Consider the following 24,736-nt stretch of genomic DNA (forward strand, 5'->3'; position numbering starts at 1 on the left):
TGGGAAGATCACTTGAATCTGGGAGGTTGGGGTTAGAGTGAGCTGTGATCCTGCCACTGCACTCCAGCCTGGGTGACAGCAAGACCCTATCTCAAAACAACAAAACAACCACCACAACAACAACCACTACTCCCCCATCCCCCCACTTTTTTTTTTTTTTGAGACGGAGTCTCGCTCTGTCACCCAGGCTGGAGTGCAGTGGCCAGATCTCAGCTCACTGCAAGCTCCGCCTCCCGGGTTTACGCCATTCTCCTGCCTCAGCCTCCCGAGTAGCTGGGACTACAGGCGCCCGCCACCTCGCCCGGCTAGTTTTTTGTATTTTTTAGTAGAGACGGGGTTTCACCGGGTTAGCCAGGATGGTCTCGATCTCCTGACCTCGTGATCCGCCCGTCTCGGCCTCCCAAAGTGCTGGGATTACAGGCTTGAGCCACCGCGCCCGGCCTTTTTTTTTTTTTTTTGAGATAGAGTCTTGCTCTGTCGCCCAGGCTGGACTGCAATGGTGTGATCTCAGCTCACTGCAACCTCTGCCTCCCGGATTCAAGTGATTCTCCTGCCTCAGCCTTCCAAGTAGCTGGGATTACAGGCACCCGCCACCATGCCTGGCTAATTTTTTGTATTTTTAGTAGAGACAGGTTTTCACTATGTTGTCCAGGCTGGTCTCAAACTCCTGACCTCAAATCATCCACCTGCCTTGGCCTCCCAAAGTGCTGGGATTACAGGTGTGAGCCACTGCATCAGGCAACCACCTCATTTTAACTGTGGAAAATTTCAAACTCATACAACAGTATATGTATGTATTTATGTATCATGAACCCATCACCAGGTTCAACAATTATCATTTTGTAGCTAATCTTGTTTCATCTAAATCCCCACCTACTTATCTTCACTGCCTACTCCCAATTATTTGGAAGCAGGTGCCAGAGTAATTTCATCCCTACCATATCTCTATGTATCTCTACAACACAAGGACTCTTTATTTTATTTATTTATTTTTTTTGAGACGGAGTCTCGCTGTGTCTCCCAGGCTGGAGTGCAGTGGCGCGATCTCAGCTCACTGCAAGCTCCGCCTTCCGGGTTCACGCCATTCTCCCGCCTCAGCCTCCCAAGTAGCTGAGACTACAGGCGCCCGCCACCACGCCCGGCTAGTTTTTTGTATTTTTAGTAGAGACGGGGTTTCACCATGTTAGCCAGGATAGTCTCGATCTCCTGACCTCGTGATCCACCCGCCTCGGCCTCCCAAAGTGCTGGGATTACAGGCTTGAGCCACCGCGCCAGGCCAGGACTCTTAAAAAAGAAAAGAAAAGGTGTGGTGGCTCATGCCTGTAGTCCCAGCATTTGGGAGGGTGAGGCAGGGGGATCACCCGAGGTCAAGAGTTCAAGACCAGCCTGGCCAACATGGTGAAACCCCGTCTCTACCAAAAAAATATAAAAAAATTAGCCAGGTGTGGTAGCGTGTGCCTGTAATCCTAGCTACTTGGGAGGTTGAGGCAGGAGAAACCGGGAGGCTGAGCTTGCAGTGAGCCGAGATCGAACCGTTGCACTCCAGCCTGGGCTACAATAATGAAACTCCGTCTCAAAAAACAAAACAAAACAAAACAAGACAAAACAACAACAACGAAAAGAAAACAAAACCAAACTCTTGGCAGTTTATGTTTTGAATAAACTAAATCATTTGTCCTGTGGTTTTCCTGTCTGGATTTTGCTGATTGCCCCCCGTGCGTGTTGAACCATACTTTAAAAATTACTATAATTTCATGTTAATATGTACAAAATCTGGTATGTCAATTTCCCCAATCTTTTTCAAAATTCAAGATGCTGGCCGGGCGCGGTGGCTCAAGCCTGTAATCCCAGCACTTTGGGAGGCCGAGACGGGCGGATCACGAGGTCGGGAGATCGAGACCATCCTGGCTAACACGGTGAAACCCCGTCTCTACTAAAAAAATACAAAAAACTAGCCGGGCGAGGTGGCGGGCGCCTGTAGTCCCAGCTACTCGGGAGGCTGAGGCAGGAGAATGGCGTGAACCCGGGAGGCGGAGCTTGCAGTGAGCTGAGATCCGGCCACTGCACTCCAGCCTGGGCGACAGAGCGAGACTCCGTCTCAAAAAAAAAAAAAAAAAAAAAAAAAAAATTCAAGATGCCATTACTTGTGCTTTTGCTCTTCCATAGGAACTTTAGAATTAACTTGGCAAATTCCAGAACAGAACCCACTGGGACTTTCATTGGAATTGCCTCGACCTTTTTTGTTTTGTTTTGTTTTGAGAAGAGTCTTGCTCTGTCGCCCAGGCTGGAGTGCAGTGGTGCAATCTTGGCTCACTGCAACCTCCACCTCCCGGGTTCAAGTGATTCTCCTGCCTCAGCCTCCCAAGTAGCTGTGATTACAGGCCCGCGCCAGCACGCCCAGCTAATTTTTGTATTTTTAGTAGAGATGGGGGTTTCAACATTTTGGCCAGGCTGGTCTTGAACTCGTCGCCTCAAATGATCTGCGTATCTCGGCCTCCCAAAGTGCTGGGATTACATGCGTGAGCCACCGCGCCCAGCCTAGAGCTAAAGTTTTGAATCTTTAGCTTTTGCTGGTATTATGAAGGGGGTTGTTTTGTTGTGCTTGTTGCTTCTATTTTCTAATTGATTAAAAAAAATTAAGATGGTGGGGGTGGTCTCGTTATGATATCTACGCTGTTCTGGAACTCTTGGTCTCATAGATCCTTCTGCTTTAGCCTCCTGAGTAGCTGGGATTACAGGTGAGGGCCACGAAGCCTGGCCTCTAATTAATTATCGGTGATGTATAAAAAGAACAGACCTTCTTCATTCGAATCCCGTCTTCTCCATCTATTATATGATTTTGGACATGTTTGTTCAACTTCTCCGAGCCTTTGTTTTCTTTTTACCATATGGGGATCATAAAGCCGGAATGCAGTTGGGAATAAAACCGGATAAAGCACCCAACGAACAAGATCAGGGAAGGGCCTGGGTAAAAGGTTTGAGAAGACACATGCACGGTTGGGAAGGACGCTACGGGCGAGTCTATGTTGCATGCAGGAGACTCCACGTTAAGACGAGTGAACTCCTCTGAACCTTCAAGGGATAATGCACAACCATAACAAGAATAATTTTTAAAAATAAAGTTTTCTTCCCTGAAAGCCTGGGGATGTCCAGGATGCGCGCCATTCTGTGATCTAAGTCGACTTTCCACCTCTTCAGTTGGTACCACCTTTCCCAAAGAGTTTGGAGCAGAGCACTCCGGTCTTCGTAGTAATTTACTCCTAAGGGCTGGTCCAGTGGACTCACGCAGGCGCAGGAGACTACACTTCCCGGGAACTCCCGGCCTCGTTGTTCGCTGGTACCGCCTTCTGACTTCCGGTATTGCTGCTCTCTGTAGGGCCAATCGGGAGCCTGGAATTGCTTTCCTGGAGCTCTGATTGGTGCATTCGACTAGGCTGCCTGGGTTCAAAATTTCAACGATACTGAATGAGTCCCGCGGCGGGTTGGCTGGCGCTTCGTTGTCAGAACTGAGGAGAGGCTAGGTGAGCCGCGGGAAGAAAAGAGGGAGCAGCTGGGGCGCGGGTCTCCCTCCTCCCGGAGTTTGGAATGGCTGAAGTTCACCTTCCAGCTCCTAGCGCAGTTCGCGCGGGTAGGCCTGGCTTCTGAGGCGGTTGCGGTGCTCGGTCGCCGCCTAGGCGGGGCAGGGTGCGAGCGGGGGCTTCGGGCCACCCTTCTCTTGGCGACAGGATTTTGCTCTGAAGTCCGTCCGGGAAACGGGGGAAAAGGAGTTGCGGGAGGCTATCGTCTAATAAAGGTAACGATAATTATTATTACCATGCTAACAGGTTATAAACATTGACTGAACTAAGTACCCTGCGTGCCCGTTCTCATCTAATTTCCTCGCCAAGCCAATGTAGTTGGTGCTATTCTTGGTCCCTCTTGACGGAAACGGAGGAAGGAGGTAGGAGGAGGAAACTGTGGGCCAGAATCTAGATAAATTTCGAGAAATGGGTGATACAGTAGCCCTGCCCTCAGGAAGTGTGGCGTTTGATGGAGGAAAACAGAGGTAGTCACAAATAAGGACATTTCAAAACTGTTATCTAAAACAGAAAGATGATTAGATGGTGTGAGAACATAATTGAGGGAGAGTTTAAGTCCATTTGGAGTTGTCTTCTATTTGGGATTTAAAATTCATTATATGTTATCCATATTTGTCCAGCTCTCTCTTTTTGTATGGAATCACCAGATATTATTCCCTTTCTCATTTCCTTTCTCAACATTTATAGATTGGAGGGGGGAAGGAAAACCAAACCAGGTTATAATATTGTAGAATTGGTTTACCCCCTATTTTCTTGACATATAACGTCTTGTTTTCCACATATAATTTTCTGGTAGTTCAGTAACATGGACTTCCCCAAATCAGGCCTACTTAGGATAGAAAAGGATTTTTGACTCCTAGATTTTGCTTTAAGACCAGCTCTTGGTTTACTCCCTGGTTCACCCTTACCTTTTCTTGACATCCTATGGCCTCTCTTTGAATTTCTCTCACTCATCAAATGTTGTCAAAAATAGGACTATAAGGATGTTCTTGTATTGTGGCCTTAGTGTATTACACCACCCCCACGTCAGACTTAAGTCCGTCCCCCTGGTTGGATGGATGAGTCAGTTCAGTATTAAGCTGGCATTCTTGGATCAAAATTATGTGGCTCTCAGCTAACTCAGCCATTTAGTTGTCCTTTGAGGGTACTGCGTGCTCAGATTGGCATGAGATATGGGTATACAGATGTGTGATGAACTCAAAGGTTTTTTGGTGTGTTTGGGGACAAAAACATGGTTTGAAATTGGCAAGTGAGAATCAGAACAAGACAGGACACCATCTGAGTGCTCTACTGTTTTGTATTCTAAGTGTCCGGACAATTTAGAGGTGAGGGAGATCAAGAGCCAGTTTGTGTTTCTGTGCTTCACAAAGCCACCCTTGCCTAATTCTTGATAAGCAAGAGTTTGGTTAGACAGGGACTGAAACAATCCTGGTACATAGGAATCACCCACTAAATACCTGTTGAATTGACTAGGCAGGAAGGCACTATCTGAATTGACTACAAAATTGCGGGTATGAAAAACTGGATTGTACTCAACTAGGTTGGTAATTTTGTTTAGACTTTCAAATTAGCTGAATAGGGTTTATTTGGCTAACCTTATGCTTAAATCTGTGTATTTCAACCTTGATAAAATTAATTTATTGCAGTTAAGATTGTCCAGGATTATGTGAGAGAGTCCTTCATTTCTTGTTTAGGTACCAGATTTTCAGAGTTCGTCTACATCTGTTGGTTAATTTTCCTTCAGCTTTTTCTGGGTCTCTTCCCTAATTCTTTTTTTTTTTTTTTTTTTTTTTTTGAGACGGAGTCTCGCTGTGTCACCCAGGCTGGAGTGCAGTGGCACGATCTCGGCTCACTGCAAGCTCCGCCTCCCGGGTTTACGCCATTCTCCTGCCTCAGCCTCCGAGTAGCTGGGACTACAGGCGCCTGCCACCACGCCCGGCTAGTTTTTTGTATTTTTTAGTAGAGACGGGGTTTCACCATGTTAGCCAGGATGGTCTCGATCTCCTGACTTCGTGATCCACCCGCCTCGGCCTCCCAAAGTACTGGGATTACAGGCTTGAGCCACCGCGCCCGGCCTATCTTCCCTAATTCTCTTTGAATTCCTGGGAGAAAGAGGAGGGAGAGTTAAATGCCCTTTGACATACTTAATTTTCTTTGCTATGAGTAAAGTTAGGAAGCAAAATTGACTATATATAGAGTTTTTTTTTTGAGATTTCAGCTCACTGCAACTTCTGCCTCCCCTGTTTAAGCAATTTTCCTACCTCAGCCTCTCGAATAGTTGGGATTATAGGGACCTGCCACCTCACCTGGCTAATTTTTGTTTTTTGTTTTTTGTTTTTTTTTTGAGATGGTGTCTCTCTCTGTTGCCTAGGCTGGAGTGCGATGGTGTGGTCTTGGTTCACTGCAACCACTGTCTCCCAGGTTCAAGCAATTCTCCTGCCTCAGCCTCTCAAGTAGCTGGAACTACAGGCACGTGCCACCACACCCGGCTAATTTTTTTGTATGTTTAGTAGAGACGGGGTTTCACTGTGTTAGCCAGGATGGTCTTGATCTCCTGCCTGCCTTGGCCTCCCAAAGTGCTAGGATTACAGGCGTGAGCCACCGCGCCCAGCCTAATTTTTGTATTTTTAGTAGAGATGGGGTTTCACCATGTTGGCCAGGCTGGTCTTGAACTCCTGACCTAAAGTGATCCACCTGACTTGGCCTTCCAAAGTGCTGGGATTATAGGTGTGAGCCACTGCTCCCGGCCTGTTAACCCTTTTTTTACTACAGAGAACTTGGAACCTGTTTCATCACTTTTCTACTTCTTCCAGGTTCTTGATACATATTTGCCAGACTTCAAGATTTAAGAAAAGGGGTGAAAGAGAAGATTGCAACTTTCAGTCAGGCCTGTAGGCCTGATAGACTGATTAAACCACAGGTAAGGCAGTGACCATAGGAAGAAGGAACATTAATATATCAACTTCATAAGTGTTTAAATGACTTTAATTTTATAAAGTAACACATATTTTGGAAGGAAATTTATTTATTACGAAAAGCAAAAAGAAAATAAAATCACCCACTATCCCACCTCTCAGATAAACCGTGGTTAGCATTTTGATAGATTTCTTTATAATTTTTTTCTGTGTCTGTATAGTCATCCCTTGATATCCATGGGGAATTGGTTCTAGGACCTTCCCAGGATATCAAAATTCTCATACGCGGCTGGGTATGGTGGCTCATGCCTGTAATCCCAACACTTTGGGAGGCTGAGGCGGGCGGATCACCTGAGGTCAAGAGTTTGAGACTGGTTGGCCACATGGCAAAATCCTATCTCTACTAAAAATACAAAAATTAGCTGGGTGTGGTGGTGCGCGCCTGTAATCTCACCTACTTGGGAGACTGAGGCAGGAGAATCCCCTGAACCTGGGAGGCAGAGGCTGCAGTGAGCCAAGATCTCGTCACTGCACCCCAGCCTGGGCAACAGAGCAAGACTCTTGTCTCAAAACAAACAAAACAAAATTGTCAGATGCTCAAGCCCTGGTACAAAATGATGTGTAGTATTTGCATATAGCTTATGTACATACTCCCATATACTTTAAATTATCTCTAGATTACTTATAATACCTAATACAATGTTAATACTATGTAAATAGTTGTTATACTGTATTGTTTAGGGAATAATGACAAGAAAAAATGTCTAGGCTGGGCACAGTGGCTCAGGCCTGTAATCCCACCACTTTGGGAGGCTTAAGTAGGAGGATTGCTTGAGGCCAGGAGTTTGAGACTAGTCTGGGCAACATGGTGGCATCCTGTCTCTACAAAAAAAAAAACATAAAAAAATTTAGCTAGGGCCGGGCGCGGTGGCTCAAGCCTGTAGCCCCAGCACTTTGGGAGGCCGAGACGGGCGGATCACGAGGTCAGGAGGTCGAAACCATCCTGGCTAACATGGTGAAACCCCGTCTCTACTAAAAAATACAAAAAAATAGCCGGGCGAGGTGGCGGGCGCCTGTAGTCCCAGCTACTCCGGAGGCTGAGGCAGGAGAATGGCATAAACCCGGGAGGCGGAGCTTGCAGTGAGCTGAGATCCGGCCACTGCACTCCAGCCTGGGTGACAGAGCGAGACTCCGTCTCAAAAAAAAAAAAAAAAAAAAAATTTAGCTAGGCATGGTGGCACCTACTTGTAGTCCCAGCTACTTGGGGGGCCGAGGTGGAGGGTCACTTAAGCCAAGAAGTTTGAGGTTACAGTGAGCTGAGGGCGCCACCGCACTCCAGCCTGGGTGGCAGAACGAGACCCTGTCTCCAAAAAAAGTCTACATGTGCAGTACAGATGCAGTTTTTTTTTTTTTTTGAGACGGAGTTTCGCTCTTGTTGCCCAGGCTGGAGTGCAATGGCATGATCTTAGCTCACCACAACCTCCACCTCCCAGGTTCAAGCGACTCTCCAGTCTCAGCCTCCCAAGTAGCTGGGATTACAGGCATGTGCCACCACACCCAGCTAATTTTGTATTTTTAATAGAGATAGGGTTTCTCCAGGTTGGTTAGGCTGGTCTCCAACCCCCGACTTCAGGTTATCCGCCCACCTCTGCCTCCCAAAGTGCTGGGATTACAGGCGTGAGCCACCATGCCCGGCTTTGCAGTTTTTTTTTTCCCCAAATATTTTTGATCTGCAGTTGATTGAATCCACAGACATGGAAACCATAGATACAGAGAGCCCACTGTCTTTAATTTTTTTAAAAAATCATACACTAAAATCTTTTGTTAATTTTTTCAACTTTTTTTTTTGAGTCGGAGTCTTACTCTGTCTCCCAGGTTGGAGTGCAGTGGCGCGATGTCTGGCTCAAGGCAACCTCTGCCTCCCGGGTTCAAGCAATTCTCCTGCTTCAGCCTCCCGAGTAACTGGGATTACAGGCACCCGCCACCTTGCCCAGCTATTTTTGTGTTTTTGATAGAGACACGGTTTCACCATATTGGCCAGGCTGGTCTCAAACTCCTGACCTCGTGATCCGCCTGCCTTGGCCTTCCAAAGTGCTGGGATTACAGGCTTGAGCCACTGCGCCGGGCCCCTAAGTTTTTTGACTTAATAATCAGGCTATGAATATTTTCCCGTGTCATTAATAAATTTTCTTCTCTTTTCTTTTTTTTTTTTTGAGACAGGGTCTTGCTTTGTCACCCAGGCTGGAGTGTGCACTTCAGTGGCGTGATCACAGCTCACTACAGCCTCCATCTCCTGCGCTCAGGTGATCTTCCTGCCTCAGCCTCTCGAGTTGCTGAAACTACAGGTGCATGCCACTATACCTGGCCAAATTTTTCTGCAACATAATTTTTTTTTTGTTTTTTGAGATGGAGTCTCTCATTGTCACCCAGGCTGGAGTGCAGTGGCACGATCCCGGCTCACTGCAACCTCTGCCTCCCGGGTTTAAGCAATTCTCCTGCCTCAGCCTCCCGAGTAGCTGAGATTACAGGTGCCCGCCACCACACCCAGCTAATTTTTTGTATTTTTGGTAGAGATGGGGTTTCACCATTTTAGCCAGAATGGTCTCCCATCTCCTCACCTTGTGATCTGCCTGCCTCGGCCTCCCAAAGTGCTGCGATTACAGGCGGGAGCGACCGCGCCCGGCTCTGCAACATAATTTTAATGGCTATATGGTATTCCATTATTTGGTTCTTTATATTATTTTACCCAGTGAAATTGCTGGTCTAAAAGAATGTGTATTTTTGCCCGGGCGTGGTGGCTCACGCCTGTAATCCCAGCACTTTCAGAGGCTGAGGCGGGCAGATCACCTGAGGTCAGGAATTCAAGACCAGCCTGGCTAACATGGTGAAACCCTGTCTTTAGTAAAAATACACAAATTAGCCAGGCATGATGGTGAGTACCTGTAATCCCACTTACTTGGGAGGCTGAGGCAGAAGAATCACTTGAACCTGGAAGGTGGAGGTTGCAGTGAGCCGAGATCGCGCCATTGCACTACTGCAGCCTAGGCAACAGAGCGACGAGACTTATCTCAAAAAACAAACAAACAAACAAAAACAGAAACAAAAAACATTTTTAAAACTTTTGACATGTAACACCAAATTGCCTTATAGGAAGATTATGCTGATTTACCTGAAACAGTATATATTCACATAGGCATAAATGTATAATTTAAAATAGGTGATATATTTGCATGGTGCAAAAATCAAAAGAATACAAAAAGCTTCATGGTTTAAACTCTTCTTCCAACCTTGTAACTTTCTTCTTCATTCTCCATAGGTAAACACTTTTTTTTTTTTGGAGACAGTCTCACTCTGTCGACCAGGCTGGAATACAGTGGCACAATCTCAGCTTACTGCAACCTCTGCCTCCCTGGTTCAAGTGATTCTCCTGCCTCAGCCTCCTGAGTAGCTAGGATTACCGGTGTGTCACCACACCTGGCTAATTTTTGTATTTTTAGTAGAGATGGGGTTTTGCCATGTTGGCCAGGCTGATCTTGAACTCCTGACCTCAGGTGATCCACCTGCCTCGGCCTCCCAGAGTGCTGGGATTACAGGCATAAGCCATCTAATAAATACTTTTATTAGGTTCTTGGGTTTGGGTGTTTGTGTGTATTCCCCAAACCAGATACCTTTTGAAGGGTATAAATCTCTATAAAATGAAATGACTACCATTTGACTAGGATTGTAATCTGCAGCCCCACTGTCAACCATTACACACTTTTTCAGCTTCATACTATTGGAATATCAGATCACTTTGTGATTCTGCTAAGATTTCCTTTTAGTATTTTACAAAGCTCTGTGTCATTATTTGTCCTAGTAATAAACAGCATCACTGATTTCTATCTAGGTCCTATTAGTCATAGGTGGTTTGTTGAGTTCTGTGGATAAATTAAAGCAAAACTGAGTTTGTAACCCTTAAAAAAGGGCAGTATGAAACATACAAGTTTGGGAGAGAAATGATAGGAAATATATTTGCTTGAAGTTTCTGGACAGTGATGAATTAGAACAAGTGTCCATGTGTCCTGTGCTGACTTCTGAGTGTTGGACAGTGAGGGATTGTCATTGGATTTTAAATTGACCCAATTTTGGAAGCTTCATAGATCTGTTTCTGTAAACAGATCCAATTTCAACATAGAAGTTAGCAAACATAAATGTGGAAACACAAAGTCCATTAAACTTCCTTCAGACTTAGTTTGTGACTTTGATTAACAGTTAAAAATTGCATGCTGGATTATGTTGCCATTTACTGACTGCTGCTAATCCCTTATATACAAGAAAAAAAATGTATGTGTTTTCTCCCTGGGTAAGATGAAAATAACTCCACTCTATTTTACTTGTGGTAATGTAATAGGATCTCTTATCCCTTGTGAAAGTAGGAGAGGATGTCCCTGGAGAAATGGCACTGCCTGGGATGGGACCATCTTAACTAACTATACTTCTAATGAAGTCTTGTCTTATTCCGTTTATTCTATTACATTACCAGTTTAACTCATGACTTTCTCTTTAATAGAAATAGGCAAGTCATATCTCACTGGCTGGATAGCAAGGTGTTTGAGAGCATCTGTCACACCAAAGTCTTTGTTTCGCTTAGGAGCTGGTAGTCCACTATTTTACCCTGCTTAGAATGCACGCTCTTGCAGCTTTCCCCCACCCGGTCTGAACCTGCACCTTTTGATTTATAGAGCTTGTCAAGACTAGTTATTTTTGGTTTGAGAGTGAAGAAAGATGGGAGGCAATGGGAGGTTAATTTCAGATGAATGTGGGAACAGGTTACATTGCTTTGTCTGCAGTCTTCCTAATTTGTATTTGTCTTCCCCTTCCATTTATCTCTTACCCTAGAAAAAGTCAACATTCGTTCTTAGCTTGTAGAACTCTGCAGGTTTGTCAGCGTCTTTTTAGTATTACTTACATCAGAAAACCTCTGATCCTCTTCTATCCTGTTGTCCTTCTCTGCACTTCCAGAGTGCTCTCTGTTTATGCCCTCTTGCAGCAAGGATAGCCCTATATTGTAATCGTTTGCATTCCCCCATTCAACTGTGTGTTCTTGGAGGGAAGATTTTTTTGTTGTTGTTTGAGAGGGAGTCTCACTGTGTCCCAGGCTGGAGTGCAGTGGTGCAATCTCGGCTCACTGCAACCTCAGCCTCCCGAGTAGCTGGGATTAAAGGCACGTCTCCACCACGCCCGGCTAATTTACTCTACTAAAGTAGAAACGGGTTTTACCTTGTTGGCCTGACCTCGAATTCCTGACCTCGTGATCCACTCGCCCTGGCCTCCCAAAGTACTGGGGTTACAGGCCTAAGCCACTGTGCTCGGCCAAGAGATTTTATAGTTATATCTCTGTCTGTCTATCTATCTATCTATCATCTATCTATCTATCTATCTATCTGTCTGTCTGTCTGTCTGTCTATCTATCTATCTATCTATCCTTTTAGTCTTCGCTTTTTGGAAACAAAAATGGGCTATAAGACATAATGGATGACATTGAATAGGCAGTTTTTAGAGGAACCTAATTGGTTCATAGCATACAGGATAGGCTTTTTCCTTGGGTCTTTGTAGGAATATTGGTCATTAATTGGTCATTAATATTGGTCATACAACAGAGTATTTCTAGTTTTGCAAGAATCTGAAACTGTGATAGATTCAGATAATTTTGAAATGTGAAGCTAATTCTTTTTCTTGGCAGCTTGATTTGTTTGGGGGAATGTGGTTGACGCATGTGCTTTTTTTTTTTTTTTTTTTTTTTGTGAGACCTGTTGACAGAAATTCAATCTTGATTAAGGGGCGCAGGAAGGCATCCAGTTCCCACTATGCCTGGGGCTCTGTCATTTAAACAGCTGCCTTTGGCTCTGGCCTGTTCCATTTCCTACTAGGCCCTGTGGACTTTAATTTTGATAAGTTTCACATCCTAATATTTATTATTTCTGGGGGAGGTAGTGTCGTGAAACTGAAATGACCCAGTAGTTAACTTTTGGTTTTCTTGATGTACTTGTGCTGTCAGCCTTCATTGAAGAGTCAGACTTCTCAATGGATATGTATTTATTTATTCTCTTTTTCCAGAGAGAGGGGATGGTCTCCTGAGTTGGCCATTCTAGACCAAAATATAGCTTAAAAGAAGCTTTTTTAAAAAATGGATCATGTTAGGAAAATAATATTTTGTTTTTAAAATTTCACCTAAAGATTAAGTGTACTTAGGTTTGCACCCCTCGCTTTTTGTCCACCACTAATCAAATGTAGTCTTAGACCTCAGAGGACACCTTTCTTCTGCTGCTTGAACCCTCTTCATAGTCTCTTTACTCTAGAATATCACTGAGGTTTTATCTAACCTCCATCTTATATAGAGGAAAAACTTTATATGCAAAAGTACACTTAAAAAAAAGGAATAAAGGGATTTAAAAAAAAATTTTATGGGAATATTCAGATCAGAGCTTTCCAATTAAATTTAGAACAAGATTTGTAATTTGCTCAAGTTTTCTTTATGAGCGTTTCAGGGATGCTTAGGTTTCGAAAAGAGCAGAATTTGTCTTTGTTGAACAGGATCATACGATTTGTTTTCATTCCTCCTTTTTGAAGCAATGTTTATAGGAAAACTTGTGCATTAGAGAGACCCCAGATTTTGGAATCCTACAGACCTGCTCTTTTAAAACTCGACACTGCTTTGTATTAGTTTGGTGATCTTGGAATAGCGTAACTTCTCTGAGCTTGTTTCCTTGTTCATAAAATGGTGATGGTAGCATCTATTTATAAAGACATCGATCTATCATTTATATTATTAATGCAGTTTAAATGAGATGATTTATGTGAAGTGTCTGGCAAGGTGCCTGGCCTACAGCAGACAGTATTTGGAAGTTACTGTCTCTTGCTCCATGACATTTGTTATTTATCTATTTAAATGTCCATTTTTAAATACATTTGAGAGGCAGTGGATAAGAACACCACCTTCGGGGTCTATTCCGTTTGGAATCCTGGCTTTACTGCTTCTTAGCTGCATGACTGCGAATAAGTAGTAAATCTCTGTGCCTAAAGTCCCTCATTATAGAATGAAGATGATAATAGTACCTACTTTATAGGATTATTGTGAGGCTTTAGTGAGTTAATACATTTAAGATACTGTCATCAGTGTCTGGCATGTTGTAAGTGCTTATTAAGTAATAGCTGTTGGCCAGGCGTGGTGGCTTACGCCTGTAATCCCAGCACTTTGGGAGGCTGAGGTGGGTGGATCACTTGAGGTCAGGAGTTCAAGATCAGCCTGGCCAAGTTGGTGAAACCCCGTCTCTACTAAAAATACAAAAAGTTAGTTGGGCGTGGTGGCGGGTGCCTGTAATCCCAGCTACTCAGGAGGCTGAGGCAGGAGAATCACATGAACCCGGGAGGCAGAGGTTGAAGTGAGCCGAGATTGTGCCACTGCACTCCAGCCTGGGCAACAAGAGTGAAACTCTGTCTCAAAAAAAGAAAAAAGTTAATAGCTGTTTTTATTTTTAACTTTTTCAAATTTATATACCCTTTTATTAAGTCAATGCCCCAGGAATCATTTTTAGTTCTATATAGAAATATTGTTTATTTATTTTTAATTTTTTTAATTAATTTTTTTGAGACGGAGTCTCACTTCATCGCCAGGCTGGAGTACAATGGCACGATCTTGCCTCACTGGAACCTCTGCCTCCCGAGTTCAAGCAATTCTCCTGCCTCAGGCTCCCAAGTAGCTGGGACTACAGGCACACACCATGACGCCCAGCTAATATTTGTATTTTTAGTAGAGACGGGTTTTCACCACGTTGGCCAGGATGCTTTCGATTTTTTGATCTTGTGATCCGCCTGCCTTGGCCTCCCAAAGTGCTGGGATTACAGGCGTGAGCCACCGTGCCCGGCTATTTATTTATTTATTTATTTTTGAGACGGAGTCTCACTCTACCGCCCAGGCTAGAGTGCAGTGGCATGATCTTGGCTCACTGCAACCTCTGCCTCCTGCATTCAAGCGATTCTCCTGCCTCAGCCTCCCGAGTAGCTGGGATTACAGGCATGTGCCACCACACTCAGATAATTTTTGTATTTTTAGTAGAAAGATGGGGTTTCACCATGTTGGCCAGGCTGATAGTTCTATATAGAAATATTAGAAAGAGAATATGTAACTTTAGATAAGTTAATAGTCAATTTATAGGCCACGTAAATGGGAAGGATTATTTCCTCAAATCAAGAGATTAGACAATTTTTGCTTGATTGTCACGAATATTTAATAAAAATTCCAGAAAGCTCAGTTTCTTTTGGGATGCAAACATAGATCTAGGGAAATAAATACTGCTTATTTTGTTGTTGTTGTTGTTGTCTTTTAAGAGACAGAGTCTCACTCTGTTGCTCAGGCTGGAGTGCAGTGGTGCAATCATGGGTCACTGTGGCCTCGAACTCCTGGACTCAAATGATCCTCCCACCTCAGCCTCCTGACTAGCTGGGACTACAGACACACACCACCATGCCCAGCTACTTAGGAGGTTGAGGAGGGAGGATCCTTTGGGCCCAGGAGTTCGAGTCTAGTCTGAGCAACATAGCAAGACCCTAGGTCTTTAAAAAACAGAGATGAAGCCGGGCGCGGTGGCTCAAGCCTGTAATCCCAGCACTTTGGGAGGCCGAGACGGGCGGATCACGAGGTCAGGAGATCGAGACCATCCTGGCTAACATGGTGAAACCCCGTCTCTATTAAGAAATACAAAAAAAACTAGCCGGGCGAGGTGGCGGGCGCCTGTAGTCCCAGCTACTCGGGAGGCTGAGGCCGGAGAATGGCGTGAACCCGGGAGGCGGAGCTTGCAGTGAGCTGAGATCCGGCCACTGCACTCCAGCCTGGGTGACAGAGTGAGACTCCGTCTCAAAAAAAAAAAAAAAAAAACAAAAAAAAAACAGAGATGAAAAAGAAAGAAAAAAGGATGTGAAGGGCTAAATTTGAACACTTTCCAGGTAGTTTTCAGCATCATGCTTTGGTGGAATCATGGTTTTGTGGCTAAGTGGGGTTGCTGCATATTACATTCCTGCCTCTTCCTTCCCCCAGCCTTAGTTGTCTTCATTATATTCATGCCTGGGAAGTGTTCCCAGTGACCTGAGTTAGGCATTAAGATCATGGGAATCCAAGATTTTCCCATGTCTTCTAGCATATTTGTTCACAAGAAAAGGAAAATTTCCTCCTTGCAGCAAGGCGTTTTTAAAACAGTCAGTCACTGTGGAATCTTTCACTAAAAAATCCTTTGAATAGAAATGTGGTCAAGGAGAGGAAAGGTATCAGCAGTGATACTACCTTACGATAGTGTATTTCATAGCACTTGAAGTACCTTCTTATTTGTTTATGGTAAGAAGGTAGGCAGAGAGTTAGTGATTTGCCTATTGTAACATATATGTGGTAAATGCCAGAGAGGGCATTCTGGACTTCTGTTAGTTGGGATTGCTTTTGACTACAGTTGACAGAAAATGTGACTATAATGGTTTATACAAAAATTATTATTTTCTGAGATGAAGTCTTACTCTTGTCACCCAGGCTGGAGTGCAATGGAGTGATCTCAGCTCACTGCAACCTTCGCCTCCTGGGTTCAAGCGATTCTCCTGCCTCAGCCTCCTGAGTAGCTGGGATTACAGGCACCTGCCACCACACCCGGCTAATTTTTGTATTTTTGGTAGAGACAGGGTTTCACTATGTTGGCGAGGCTCATCTCGAACTCCTGATCTCAGGTGATCCGCCTGCCCTTGGCCTCCCAAAGTGCTGGGATTACAGGCGTGAGCCACTGTGCCTGGCCTATTTTTTTAATATAAGAAATCTGTTTAGCAGGTCATGGAAAATTGAAAAAAACACCAGACATCTGGAATAGTGTAGCATTATAGGTTTATTTATTTATTATTTATTTATTTATTTTTGAGCCAGAGTTTCGCTTTTGTCGCCCAGGCTGCAGTGCAGTGCTCACTGCAACCTCCGCTGCCTGCGTTCAAGGGATTCTTATGCCTCAGCCTCCCGAGTGGCTGGGGTTACAGGTACCTGCTACCACGCCCAGCTAATTTTTGTATCTTTAGTAGAGACAGGGTTTCACCTTGTTGGCCAGTCTGGTCTCTGAACTCCTGACCTCAGGAGATCCACCTGCATAGGCCTCCCAAAGTGTTGGGATTATAGGCGTGAGCCACCGTGCCTGGCCTATTTTTTTTCCCCCAGCCTATTTATTTTTTTTAATAACAGCTTTTTGTCTGTTTTTTTAAATGAGCATTCATTTGTATAATAAGGGTTTAAAGAAAGGTGTTAATTAACCTTGTTTTTGTTTTTTTGGTTTTTTTTGAGACAGAGCGTCGCCCTGTCACCCAGGCTGGAGTGTAGTGGCATGATCTTGGCTCACTGCAGCCTCGGCCCTCCCAGGTTCAAGAGATTCTCCTGTTTCAACCTCCCAAGTAGCTGGGATTACAGGCATGTGCCACCATGCCCGGCTAATTTTTTTGTGTTTTTAGTAGAGATGGGTTTCACCATGTTGGCCAGGCTGGTCTCAAACTCCTGACCTCAGGTGATCCATCCGCCCTGGCCTCTCAAACTGCTGGGATTACAGGCGTGAGCCACTGCGCCCCACTAGAAAGGCATTAATTTAAATAAACATTTATTCAGGTGATTACTGGCATCTACCTCCCTTCTAAGATACAGATACTTTTGAGTACATGTTGTTCCCTGGATAAAAACAAATGGCTGGCCAGGCACAGTGGCCCACACTTGGGAGGCTGAGGCGGGTGGATCATTTGAGGTCAGGAGTTTGAGACCAGCCTGGCCAACATGGTGAAATCCTGTCTCTACTAAAAACAAAAAATTAGCCAGCTGTGGCTGTGAGTGCCTGTAATTCCAGCTACTCGGGAGACTGAGGCAGGAGAATTGCTTGAACCTGGAAGGCAAAAGTTGTGGTGAGCCAGGATCATGCCACTGCACTCCAGCCTGGGCAACAGAGTGAGACAACGTCTCAAAAAAAAAAAAAAAAAAAAGACAAATGGCTCATTGGGATTCATCGGCAAATTATTGGCCAGTGAGTGTGGCCTTTAGGCTATTTATCAGATTACTTTCAGCTATTTTATTTTATTTTATTTTATTTTTTTTTTGAGACGGAGTCTCGCTCTGTCGCCCAGGCTGGAGTGCAGTGGCCGGATCTCAGCTCACTACAAGCTCCGCCTCCCGGGTTTACGCCATTCTCCTGCCTCAGCCTCCCGAGTAGCTGGGAGTACAGGCGCCGGCCACCTCGCCCGGCTGGTTTTTTGTACTTTTTTTTTAGTAGAGACGGGGTTTCACCGGGTTAGCCAGGATGGTCTAGACCTCCTGACCTCGTGATCCGCCCGTCTCGGCCTCCCAAAGTGCTGGGATTACAGGCTTGAGCCACCGCGCCCGGCCTCAGCTATTTTATTAATTGACTAGATTGGGCTTGAGTAGGAGCGGATTGTAAACCTACACAGGTTTCCACAGGATAGAGTGCAAAACTTCGTACGTAGGAGTAGGGAGGGGCCTGTTTAACTTGTTCCTTTATCCTTGCTTCTATTCCTATGCTGCATATTGTGCCTCTTATGTGTGTTTCAAAGTCGTCTTCTTTATACTCAGAAATAGTATTTTTTGAAAATATTTCTAAGAAAAGACAACTTATATTTGGCAAAACTGTGTTGAGCTCTTACCATGTATAATGCACTGTGTTAAGTACCTTGATGGATGGATGGATGGATGAGATATACATAAGTAAATAAAATCTATCTTTGTTTTTAGGAACTTTGAGTATACTGGGAGAGACATTTACACAGTTAACATAAAATTGTATGATAAGTGTTAGAGCGGAGATGTAAACAAAGCACGATTGGCTTTGGAGAGGCAACAATTTTGTATGATAGGTGGAAATTGGGAAAGAGTTCACAGAGATTTGAACTGGACTTTGAATGATGGATAAGCTGTTGGTTGGTAGGCATAAAAATTAGTGGTTTATTTTAGAAATTGGGTTATTTAGGGCAGAGAGAGAATAAATTGGGCTAGAGGAGGCTAGAAATGAGAAAATGGTAAATTGAGGGAAAATAATGACATGGTGAATGTAAAACACCTAGCACAGTGTAGATACTTATCAGACTTTGCCTCTTTCTTTTAAAAAACATTTTTAAGGCCGGGCGCGGTGGCTCACACCTGTAATCCTAGCACTTTGGGAGGCCGAGGCGGGTGGATCTTGAGGTCAGGAGATCGAGACCATCCTGGCCAACATGGTGAAACCCCGTGTCTACTAAAAAAAATACAAAAAATTAGCCGGGCGTGGTGGCAGGCGCCTGTAGTCCCAGCTACTCGGGAGGCTGAGGCAGGAGAATGGCGTGAACCCGGGAGGTGGAGCTTGCAGTGAGCTGAGATCGTGCCACCGCACTCCCTCCTGGGTGACAGAGTGAGACTCCATCTCAAAAAAAAAAAATCATTTTTAAAATTTATTTTATTTTTATTTATTATTATTATGTTTTGCGATGGAGTTTTGCCTTTGTTGCCCAGGCTAGAGTGCAATGGTGTGATCTCAGCTCACTGCAACCTTCGTCTCCCAGGTTCAAGCGATTCTCCTGCCTTACCCTCCCGAGTAGCTGGAATTATAGGCTCCCCCCACCACGCCCAGCTAATTTTTTTTTTTTTTTTTTTTTTTTTTGAGACGGAGTCTCGCTCTGTCAGCCAGGCTGGAGTGCAGTGGTCGGATCTCAGCTCACTGCAAGCTCCGCCTCCCGGGTTTACGCCATCCTCCTGCCTCAGCCTCCCAAGTAGCTGGGACTACAGGTGCCTGCCACCACGCCTGGCTAGTTTTTTTGTATTTTTTAGTAGAGATGGGGTTTCACCGTGTTAGCCAGGATGGTCTCGATCTCCCGACCTTGTGATCCGCCCGTCTCGGCCTCCCAAAGTGCTGGGATTACAGGCTTGAGCCACCGCGCCCGGCCAATTTTTTGTATTTTTTAAGTAGAGACGAGGTTTTGCCATGTTGGCCAGGCTGATCTTCAACCCCTGACCTCAGGTGATCCACCCGCCTCGGCCTCCCGAAGTGCTGGGATTACAGGCGTGAGCCACCGTGCCCAGCCTAAATTTAATTTTTAATTTTTAATTTTATTTTTTTCTTTTTGGTTTTTCTTTATATTTGCTGATTACTTACAGATAATTTTTATTTTTTTAGAGATAGTGTCAACTACTTACAGACAATTTTTATCTTTTTAGAGACAGGGTCAACTATTATACTTACAGATAATTTTTATTTATTTAGAGACAGGGTCTCTCAATGTTTTGTAGGCTGGACTTGGACTCCTGGTCTCATGTGGTCCTCCTGCCTCCCAAAGTGCCGGGATTACAGACATGAGCCACTGTGTCTGGCCCACTGCTTTCTAATTCCAAACATATTTACCTCAAGGAGTATCTTTAAGTTACCTGAAAAACTAATTTTTAGGTTGATTGGACAAAGTAAGGCTATTTTCAGTAAATTCTAGGTGGTTTGCAAAATTACCACCATGATAGTAAAACCAAAGTAATGATGGGAATTTACTTAGATTTATGTGCAAACATTTCTTTCCTCAGTAATGATGGGAATTTACTTAGATTTAAGTGCAACCATTTCTTTCCTCAGAAGGTGACCTGCTGAGAAAAGTGGTACAAATACTGGGAAAAACCTGCTCTTCTGCACTAAGTGGGAAACAATGTCACAAGTTAAAAGCTCTTATTCCTATGATGCCCCCTCGGACTTCATCAATTTTTCATCCTTGGATGATGAAGGCGATACTCAAAACGTAGATTCATGGTTTGGTAAGTGCCTGCTTTCTCTGGCTATTTTAAGGGTTAGTGGCTTGCTTTGTGCTGAAGACCTTTCAATAATAGAAGGGGTTGCAAGAAAAGAACTTTTTTGCACCAAGAAAATAACTAAAATATCAACTCCTTTCTGCACCAAGACATTCTGTCATCCATGATATTGTGGGAATAGTTGAAATGCCCAGTATTTGGGGAATGGATTGTAAACACAAATTATATGTTGTTTTGTAGTTCAGAATGGCGGATTTAAGCTTTAGGGACATACGGGAAAGTTCACATGAACCAGTGTTCAGCAAAACTCCATGCTCAAATATGTCTGTAGTGATGGCAGCCACATAAAAACTTTCTCTACTATCATTAGGCATAGATTATATCACAGCTAGGATGTTGACATTCATACAATCTACCAGTTTTACACAGATTTCTCCAGTTTCACTTGTATGTGTATTAAGTTCTCTGTGGTTTTATCACCTGTGTTGGTTAATGTGTCTACCACCACAGTCAAGATATTGAACAGTTCTAGTATCACAAGGAACTATTGTATTGCTCTTTTATAACTACCCTCACCTCCCTCCTGCCACCCCTCCCTCAATTCATTTTTTTTTTTTTTTTTTGGGAGACTGGAGTCTCACTCTGTTGCCCAGTGGTACAGTCTCAGCTCACTGCAACCTCTGCCACCTGTGTTCAAGTGATTCTGCCTCAGCCGCCCAAATAGCTGGGATTACAAGCGCCCACCAGCTCACCTGGCTAATTTTTGTATTTTTAGTAGAGACATGGTGTTTTGCCATGTTGGCCAGGCTCTCCTTGAACCCCTGACCTCAGGTGATCCACCCACCTCGATCTCCCAAAGTGCTGGGATTACAGGCGTGAGCCACTTCCCCTGGCCCTCAATTCATTTTTAAATGGAAGGATTATGCTACTAAGAACCCAATCCCAGAAACAGTTTTGCTTGGCCAACGGTGAATAAGAATGTAGTTACATTTTTACATTACTTTGAAATAATATCTGAGACTAGTTGTTGAGGCCCCTTTGATTCTTTCTGTCATGTCTCCATCCTCCTTATCAGGAGAAATCACTATCAATACGTGGTGGGGAACAGAAGTGAGTCTGTTGCAGCTGTACTTATCCGTATAATGCACTGTCCAAATGTGATGGCAGGTGCCATTCCTTTGGAAAAGGACTTTAATGGCATCTAGTGGGGATCCTGAGAGGAGTAGTCTGTTGGAAGTGGTGGGGAGGAAGGGTAACTACAAGGGCCACCTGTCCTGCGGGGATCTTCCCCATGCCCTTGCTTCACTGGAACCCTAAGGAAATGGCTGGGCTGTCTGAGGATTTCTTTTTCTAAGCTTTTCTTTAAAATAAAAAAGAAAAGATTAGCATAAGAATACTGTTAAATACAATTTGGAAGAAAAAAAATGACCCCACTATTTTTCTAAAACTTAGTTTAAAAAATTATTTATTTGTTTTTTTGTTTTTGCCAGAGTTCTTTTGGCTAACAAAACTACCTCTATTTTAATATATTACTTTCCAATTTTTTTCTTAAATAAATAGTCACATCTTTTACACAGTTGCAGTCAGAGTGTACATGCACAGGGTAGTTATTGCTGTGTCTCACTGCATTCCTGAAACTTATCAGTAGGCTGTTGGTAGAACAGACCCTTCATTGCTTTGTACTGACTTCTGGGCACAGTAGAATCTAAGATAAAATTTCTTGAGAAAACGTAGCTCTGCTCTACCCTCACACACCCCTTATTCCTCCCACCATCCCAGTGAGGAGGAAACTGTAAGACTATACAATGTCTTTTGTAAGCCCTAGAGTTTTTGATGATTACTATTTTCTTTTTCTTTTTTTTGAGACGGAGTCTTGCTCTGTCGCCAGGCTGTAGTGCAGTGGCTCGATCTCAGCTCACCACAACCTCCGCCTCCCAGGTTCAAGCGATTCCCCTGCCTCAGCTTCCCAAGTAGCTGGGATTACAGGCACGTGCCACCACGCCCAGCTAATTTTTTGTGTTTTAGTGGAGACAGAGTTTCACCGTGTTGACCAAGATGGTCTCAATCTCCTGACCTTGTGACCTGCCCACCTTGGCCTCCCAAAGTGCTGGGATTACAGGCCAGAGCCACCACACCTGGCTGGTTACAGTTTTCTTTGAGAGGAACATGATGTATTTAGAGGGTAGATAAAGCTAGTTCATGTTTGTATGACCCTAAATGGGTACCAAACAAAGATAAGGAGTTCTTCACAATGCAGAATCTGTACTTTTTCTTTTTTATCATACATTGTTTAATGTTGCCAGTTTTTTAGTGATTGTTTTTATAGTCTATGTCTGATGTGTAATGTGTACTTTTTCTTTTGATTGCTAGAACTTTGCTTGTACTTGCCACATGAGTTGGAAGTGTACTGGTACGGAGCTGTAGTTTGCATTTTAAGTGCGTGATAGTGATTTGTTTTGCTTCCTTGCTGATTGATTGCACAATGATGATCTTCCCTTTTCACAGAGGAGAAGGCCAATTTGGAGAATAAGTTACTGGGGAAGAATGGAACTGGAGGGCTTTTTCAGGGCAAAACTCCTTTGAGAAAGGCTAATCTTCAGCAAGCTATTGTCACACCTTTGAAACCAGGTAAGAAAACATCTTAGAATAAAGCTCCTTGACAGAATGGTGGGACAGTGTCTTAGAAGCCTTAGGATCTGGGAAAACTACCTAAATGTTCTCTTTGTTTATTATTGGTGAAATGGGCTAATTCATTTCATGATGAATGTAAAACTAATGATGTGTTACACTTAAAAAAAAATCTCTTGGAGCTTAAGCTAACATAATTTTTTTTTTTTTTTTTTAAAGATGGGGTCTGGTTCTGTCACCCAGGCTGGAGTACAGTGCCACAGTCATAGCTCACTGCAGCCTCAAACTCCTGAGCGATTAGTAGCTGGGACTGTAGGTGCTCACCACCATGCCTGGCTGATTTTTAAAAAATTTTAGTAGAGAAGGAGTCTTTGCTAGCCAAGCTGATCTTAACCTCTGGGCTTCAAGTGATCTTCCTTCCTCAGCTTCCCGAAGTGCTAGGATTATAGGTGTGAGCTACGGTGCCCGGAGGCTAACATAGAATTTTATTGCCAGATACGTAACCGTTTTCTTTTTACGACAAGATTTAATGTAACCTAACCTTGGTCTGGGTGGGAAATAAAACAGCAAAAAAAGAAGACTCTACTGCTTGCCAGTGTACAAGAATTATTTGAGTTATGTATCTGATTTTTTTTTTTTTTTGGAGATGGAGTCTTGCTTTGCCACCCAGGCTGGAGTACAGTGGCATGATCTTGGCTCACTGCAAGCTCCATGTCCTGGGTTCACACCATTCTTCTGCCTCAGCCTCCCGAGTAGCTGGGACTACAGGTGCCTGCCACCACGCCTGGCTAATTTTTTGTATTTTTAGTAGAGATGGGGTTTCACTGTGTTAGCCAGGATGGTCTAGATCTCCTGACCTCATAATCTGCCTGCCTCGGCCTCCCAAAGTGCTGGGATTACAGGCGTGAGCCACGGCGCCTGGTCGATATTTATCTTTCTATGCCTGACTTATTTCACTTAACATAATGTCCTTCAGGTTCATCCATGTTGCTGTGAATGACAGAATTTCATTCTTTTTTATGGCTAAATAGTATTCATTGTATGTGTATGCCACATTTTATCTGTTTGTCTGTTGATGGATACTTCAGTTGATTCCACATCTTGACTACTGTGAATAGTGCTGTAATAAACGCAGGACTGCAGATAGATATCTCTTCGATGTACTGATTTCCTTCTTCTTAGATATATACCCAGTAATGGGATTGCTGGATCATATGGTAATTATATTTTTAATTTTTTAGGAGCCTTCATACTGTTTTCCATAATACCTGTACGAGTTGACTTTACTACTAACAATATATAAGAGTTCCCCTTTCTCTCCATCCTCAGAGATGCAGAGAAATTTTTAACATTTTTCATAGTATCCATTCTAACTGGGATGAAAGGCTATCTCATTGTGATTTTTAATTTGCATTTCCCTGATGATTAGTGATACTGAGCATTTTTTCACATACCTGTTTGCCATTTGTATGTATTCTTTTGAGAGATGTCTATTCAGCTCATTTGTCCAGCTGTTGAGTTAGAGTTCCTTGTGTATTCTGGATATTACTCCCTTCTTTAATGAATAGTTAACAATATTTTCTCCCATTCTTTAGTTGTCTCTTCACTCTGTTGATTGTTTACCCTGCTGTGCAGAAAGTTTTAAATTTAATATAATCTCATTTGTCGGCTGGGCGCGGTGGCTCAAGCCTGTAATCCCAGCACTTTGGGAGGCCGAGGTGGGTGGATCACGAGGTCAGGAGATCGAGACCATCCTGGCTAACATGGTGAAACCCTGTCTCTACTAAAAATACAAAAAACTAGCC

At 43.8% G+C, this 24,736-nt stretch overlaps 1 protein-coding gene across 20 annotated transcripts in view; it reads left to right on the forward strand.

The window, feature by feature from the left end:
- The first annotated feature begins 3,463 nt into the window (after positions 1 to 3,463).
- The window catches only part of TPX2 (TPX2 microtubule nucleation factor), a 61,565-nt gene continuing 40,292 nt past the window's right edge, over positions 3,464 to 24,736 (forward strand). For 2 of the 20 annotated variants that reach the window (XM_065522950.2, XM_074004983.1), the window contains exons 1-5: positions 3,464 to 3,521; positions 6,392 to 6,498; positions 8,714 to 8,838; positions 20,134 to 20,309; positions 22,809 to 22,931. In XM_065522950.2, the coding sequence (XP_065379022.1) occupies positions 20,204 to 20,309; positions 22,809 to 22,931 (229 nt within the window). In that variant the 5' untranslated portion in view covers positions 3,464 to 3,521; positions 6,392 to 6,498; positions 8,714 to 8,838; positions 20,134 to 20,203. Of the gene's footprint in view, positions 3,794 to 3,824; positions 3,941 to 5,925; positions 6,048 to 6,391; positions 6,499 to 8,713; positions 8,839 to 20,133; positions 20,310 to 22,808; positions 22,932 to 24,736 lie in introns of all 20 variants that reach the window. The other 18 variants (XM_005568639.5, XM_015457895.4, XM_005568638.5 and 15 more) reach the window with 16 other exon arrangements.

The sequence above is a fragment of the Macaca fascicularis genome, chromosome 10 (assembly GCF_037993035.2).
Source record: "Macaca fascicularis isolate 582-1 chromosome 10, T2T-MFA8v1.1".
NCBI lineage: Eukaryota > Metazoa > Chordata > Mammalia > Primates > Cercopithecidae > Macaca > Macaca fascicularis.